Source organism: Porites lutea, chromosome 4, assembly GCF_958299795.1.
Source record: "Porites lutea chromosome 4, jaPorLute2.1, whole genome shotgun sequence".
NCBI classification, from domain to species: Eukaryota; Metazoa; Cnidaria; class Anthozoa; order Scleractinia; family Poritidae; genus Porites; species Porites lutea.
The window spans coordinates 27,548,781-27,554,780 of NC_133204.1; the positions used below are offsets into that span (position 1 = coordinate 27,548,781).

The 6,000-nt window shown below is 39.8% G+C and overlaps 1 protein-coding gene across 3 annotated transcripts in view; it reads left to right on the forward strand.

The window, feature by feature from the left end:
- Positions 1-5,211, forward strand: part of LOC140933167 (RRP12-like protein) — a 56,742-nt gene extending 51,531 nt beyond the window's left edge. For 2 of the 3 annotated variants that reach the window (XM_073382683.1, XM_073382682.1), the window contains exons 36-40: positions 335-366; positions 706-775; positions 3,449-3,507; positions 3,998-4,080; positions 4,258-5,211. In XM_073382683.1, the coding sequence (XP_073238784.1) occupies positions 335-366; positions 706-775; positions 3,449-3,507; positions 3,998-4,080; positions 4,258-4,351 (338 nt within the window). In that variant the 3' untranslated portion in view covers positions 4,352-5,211. The remainder of the gene's footprint in view (positions 1-334; positions 367-705; positions 776-3,448; positions 3,508-3,997; positions 4,081-4,257) is intronic. The other variant, XM_073382681.1, reaches the window with a different exon arrangement.
- Positions 5,212-6,000: the final 789 nt, after the last annotated feature.

A 6,000-nucleotide genomic window follows, 5' to 3' on the forward strand; every position in this document is an offset into this window, starting at 1 on the left:
GACTAAAGTTCAAATGACCTTCGAGAGAGGCCAAGAGTATCCTATCATCCAAATACAGTTAAGGTTTTTTTTTGTTTAATACTTCAGGGAAATAGCACCTTTGGAAAAGCAAAGTGTTTCAAATTATGGGGAATTTCGAATATTCGAGGTTTCAAAAAAATGATGATTCCACTGCAAACTTTTAATGACAAACGACAGAACTCTCCTTTACAATTCAATTCACTCCAGTTACTTGGTTTGCAGCGAGAGGCCAACATTTAAATATCATGTATTAAATTTCGCATTTCACTTATGCCTTTCTGATGGTATTTACTTCCGTTATTACCTTTGTCAGGTTTCCAGGATTCAGATGATGACATGGACGAGGTAAGTTAATTATTAAAGTGTTATTATTTGCATTTTCTACAAGGGGACGCATTATTTGTGGAAAAATCGAAATAATGAAATCTGAGTTTCTCGATTTTAGTTACCTTTTGTTCCGTTGTACAAAAACAGTTACAGTTTACCAGCTACATTTGATCTGATGAGGTCGAAGTTAAACTGGTTTGGGAAAATGTTTGTTATCACAAAACCTTAGGGGTGAAAGCTAAGAGCAAAGTCAACGCTTACAACTTGGAATTGCAACCCTGTACTATCCTAATTCTTGTATGTTGTATATTTTGGAAAAACAACTTTAACCAAGCCGCCTGCCTTTTTTTCCACCAGAATCCATCTTTGAGAAAAAAGAAACGGAAATCCTTTGAAGCTGATGCAGAGGAAGAAGGCGAGAACCAAGGTCTGTGTCCGTGTAGGTTGGTCGGTCTGGCTATCTGTCTTTCTGTCCCTTTATCTATCTATTTGTCTGTCTGCCGGCTGGTCGGCCGGTCGGTGTGTCTGTCTGTCTGTCTGTCTCTATATCTGTCTGTCTACAATGAGGGACAAAAGTGTTGACACACTTCCATAAAATGGCCCCTTTTTGCATAGTGGATATACTTATCCCCTTCCCCTGTCTACCCCAACCCCTTCCCCCCACAATCAATGTTGAATTTTGGACCCTCAAGTCTTTTTTTTACTTCAGACAACATTGATTCGGGGGGTGAGGGGATTTACGGCGTTTAAAAAGAATGAAATAATAAATGAATTAAATGTTTGTTAAAAGCACCCGTTTTAAACAAGTGTGTCAACTACTTTTGTCCCTGATTGTCTGAAACATGTATCTGTGTTTTCCGGCTAGAGTTTTGACGCTGCTGAATTTTTGTGCGATGACGTTACTCTATGGGCGAAATTGTTTGTTTATAAACAACAATTTGTAAAGTTTCGTCCTGATTTGTAGTATACGTAGAGTAAAATGTACGAAGCGTATGTCATTACTTAATCTTGCACTCCCGCGCACGTTCCTGATACCCTGTCGGGTCGAGAGGAAATCATTTGTGTTGTGATCAATGCCGTTGCTGCGGATGTAATGTCCTCGCAAGTATTATCAATAGTGGAAAAAGGATGGAAACACTAGGGTACAATGAAAATTGTTCTGGTAAATGGTTAACTTAAGCGAATGAAGTGCTGCAAAGTAACGGAGGGGACATGCATTATTTTTGACATTGACTTGTGCCATTAGTGAAAGGACGTGAAATGATGAGCCAGCCGTTTGTGCTATGCCCTATATATATATATATATATTTTTTTTTTTTTTTTTTTTTTTTGAGACCTTTTCAAACCTAACTGATCCAAACCTTTAGCGTAGGTAGCCGTCGAACAGGTTAGACCAGGTTAGGAATGTACTTTAGTTGTAATGATTTTAGATGACCGCCTGCCGTTTATTCAGTGGCATCATTTTTTATTGATGTTGGATGGACAACTATTTCATTTCCCTGCTCGTAAATCACAGAATGCCAAAGAAATTGTTTTCAAGATAGACACACCAGTTTGTATCATCGCCAAAACAGCAATTACTTTGGCCCAGAAGTTCACTTGATGACAAGGAAAGCGGGATAACACTTGATCGATGACGGCCGTGCGCTAGAAAATCTTCCTTTTTTATGCGCTAATTCCTCACGAAAGGCAAAAGAAGATTCCGCTATGTAGAAAGTGCTTTGCAATACGTATTCTTGGCCAGAAAAATTCCAGCGATGTGGTGCAAATAAGCAGTTTCAACGGTTAACCACGAGAATACATATCGTTATTAAGAGGTCATAACAGACTAATGTTACTTTCCGTTTGCCGAAACGTGGTTAACCGTTGTAACACGAAGGAGGCAGTGTTTTCCTCAGTTTGAGCTGTTGTTTTCTTTGAGAGTCAAATACCAGTTCACGTTTCAAAGCTCTCTTTTCATTTTCTCTGCCGACAATATCCAAAAACACGGGGTTTCGCTTAAGAAATGCTGTCCAAATACACAGACATATGCGCTCATGTCACGCTATTTGCGTTGCGTTATCATGTCACACAGGGTGTCACGAGGTGGGATTGAAAGTAATTGTTTTTGTGTACACTTGCAATGTTTGCTACGCTGTCCTTAGTTTTTTATTCAATTGGCCATGAATTTACCTTTACTTTTCCGTAGTTTCGATATTGAACGCAGTGACGGCCGCTCCTCACTAACGCTCCATAGTTCCGTGGCCGGCCAGTGACTATTTCCACTACGTGTCAATCCTTACCCTACCCATGATTGTTTGCGCCTTAACAATCGGATAAAGTGAAGAACGAGAAAGATTCACTTTACTAAAAATATTTTCAGTACGCATACCCTTGAAATTCATCAAAAGTTGTTCATGTGCGCGAGTTTCAGCGTCAGTTTTCAGCTTGTAAACCATATCGACGTTAATTCTGGATATCGCAGCCCTTCTATTACGTCATCACGTAATTCGAATTGGCCCTACAATTCGGTCGTGAATAAGTCAATGTCACCCCCACCACCAATAACATAATTATGTCATTGTTTCCTTTAATTTCAGTTAAAATCAGTGTCATGCACGGCTCAACTTGTGTGCAGTAGCACAATTTTGTATTCAGACAATGAGGGACAAAAGTGTTGACACACTTCCATAAAATGGCCCCTTTTTGCATAGTGGATATACTTATCCCCTTCCCCTGTCTACCCCAACCCCTTCCCCCCAAAATCAATGTTGAATTTTGGACCCTCAAGTCTTTTTTTTACTTCAGACAACATTGATTCGGGGGGTGAGGGGACTTACGGCGTTTAAAAAGAATGAAATAATAAATGAATTAAATGTTTGTTAAAAGCACCCGTTTTAAACAAGTGTGTCAACTACTTTTGTCCCTGATTGTAGCTTTTTACATTGAGCAAAAGGTTATCTACGAAGCGTCCGCTTTCTCTAACCTTTTGTTTGTTTGTTCGTTTTTTGCAAATTGGAGCAAATCTTTTGACAGTTTGTTCTACCTGTCTTGTCTTTTCACTAGATTTTTAATTTATTTCGTTTAGTTAAATGAAATCGGCGATTTGTTTTCTTCACAGGACTTCCATCAAAACGCGGAAAGAGTGAAAAGCCCTTTGGATCAGAATATAAGGCCAGGGTATGCTTCAGAAAATGATTAATTGAGATGGAGTAATTGATTATTTAGTTTCCTATGCGAGACCAAATCTGATGAATGACGAGCAAAGGAAACAGCGTGCAGTTGTCAGGGACTCGGCTGAAGCAGAAGTAACGGACATGTGCCTTTTCTTTCACCCACTTCAATGTGACTCGCACTGAGACTTATCGTGAAACATATTACTGGGCAACGTCTTTTAAAGATGACCCCTCGTGTCTTGTACGTCCATACTCATTGATACCTAGCCCTGTTGATCCTAAGAAGAATCGATCATGTCCTATGGGCCACATGAGCGCTTCCTGGGTACTCGTCTTTCACATTCAGGATCCTCAGTCTATCTTGAAGTGGACGAAAATAATGACCCCATTTCATGCTGACTCCCCTTCAAAGTATTTATCTTTTTGCTGCCTTTCAGACAAGGTAGTAAATGTTACAATATCTCTAATATCGTTGTCTTTGTTTGCGTTTATAGAAAGCTGGTGGGGATGTTAAAAAGAAAGGAAAACCTGACCCATTCGCTTACGTACCTCTGCAGCGCAACGTACTCAATAAACGGTAAGGATTCCAGATTTTATCCTAATACATTAAATATACTAGCGCCAACTCAGACGTCCGTTTCGTTTGTGAAACCCCAAAGTAAGAAGAAACATTGCTTAGCATTAGTTATTCGTGAAGTAATTGTTACCTCAGTGCCGTTTTCAGTAACAAGTCGTTGTTTCTTTTTTCAAACAGAAAACAAAGAAAAATGGCTGGGCAGTTTAGGGGACTAGTGCGGGCTACTAAACGAGGAGCAGCTAATGCCAGGCCCAAAAAAGCGAAAAGATAGCGACAGGAGATATTATTTCCGTTGATATCCTGAGAAGAGACTTTTAAAACGCAGAGGACGAGGACTAGGTTGTATTGAACACACTACAAAGAATTTGGGGCGTCAGATTGCTTTTGCCTTGATAGAATTCGAAAGAATGTCCGATAAAATTAGAAAAAGTTCCTTAGCACAGTCATTAGCCTGATAGTGGCTGGTTACTCGAAAGCTCTTCTGGATTTAAGATCAGGTCCTTAGGTACTGAATCAAATACTGCAAGCATGGATCTCCTGGTTTGGAAATTTCAGGAACTGAAACAACAACAACATTGGTAATAATTTTGTGTATGATAGATACGAATACATACATACATACGTTTTATTGAGTCTCCCTTTACAGAGCTTTCCAGACACAACTAATTATATGAAATGTGCAGGAGGAAAAATTAAAATCTAAAAACCTGAACAAGTGTATTCATTAATACTATTAAAAAAAATAAGGGAAAGAAATTCCTAATCATGCAATCTATTCATTAAGTATACAATTAAATAATCTTTTCTGAAAAACCTTGTCTTTAATGCTCTGAAGGTCCTTTGGCAGGTCATTCCAGTGTTTAGCCCCACGAAAGTAAAAACTTTGTTGTCCTGCTGATAACCAGCAGCGTGGAAAGCTCGTCTCCGACTTTGTAACATAGTTGTGAGACAATGAACTTAACAGAAGCTGAAGAACACAATTCATTTAATCACAGGAAAATGCTTCGTTGGCTACATATGATTACAGAACAGAAAGCGCGCCATCACCCGGTAACTTTACCTATCCTGGGCCCTGAGGATCTGGAACTAACGACGTCGTCATATCCCCTTTGTTCTAACAAAAAAAACAAAAAAGCAGAAAAGAAGAAAAGAAGAAGAAAACCTGAAAATAGTCGCATCATAGTAACTGAAATAAAAGTATTTGAGTTCTAGCGGATAAAGCTATACGAAATTTTCACTATTCGCTCATCAGACAATGAAATCGTCGAGGTAACCTGGCCTCTTAACTATTCTCCCACTTCTAGTATGCACAGGAGCATTCAAAGAGACTGACTGGGAGTCCATTTGTAAACCCACTGCTGTCGTTGACGCATAGGGAATCTGTGGTACCAAAGATTCAGTAGCCACCACCACTTTACAGGATAATGGAGGTATTAGGCTCCGGCTTGTTCTTTCTGATTGCACTGCTTCATCATCTGACATTGCTTAGTATTTCTCGGGAACCTTGGAGAGATGAGAGCGGTTGTGGTGATGGACTGTTCGATCTTCTGTGCGGACATTGCAGGATCGTATTGCCACCTGATCCTCCACTTGAGCCCTAAACCATTTAGACTGACTTGTGTTTCCTAGTTTGCAATTTCTGTGCCACTTCAGGGACAACTTTTGGCTGAAGCAGCTGAACAGCCAAAGGCAGTAAAGAGCAAGTGACGCTGTGTTGGGGAACTATCCATTCCTTCTGATGGTGTGTTTCTAAAATCCATTAGAGACAGATGTTGATCGTAACCCGAATCTGCAGCTTTCTTTAAGGTAGACTTTGCTGTCTTGACACTGTTTTCCGCTTTTCCATTGGACTGGGGGTACCTAGGGGACGTTTAGATGTCCTCAAAGTGATAGTCTTTCGAAAAATTCTGAAATTCATTA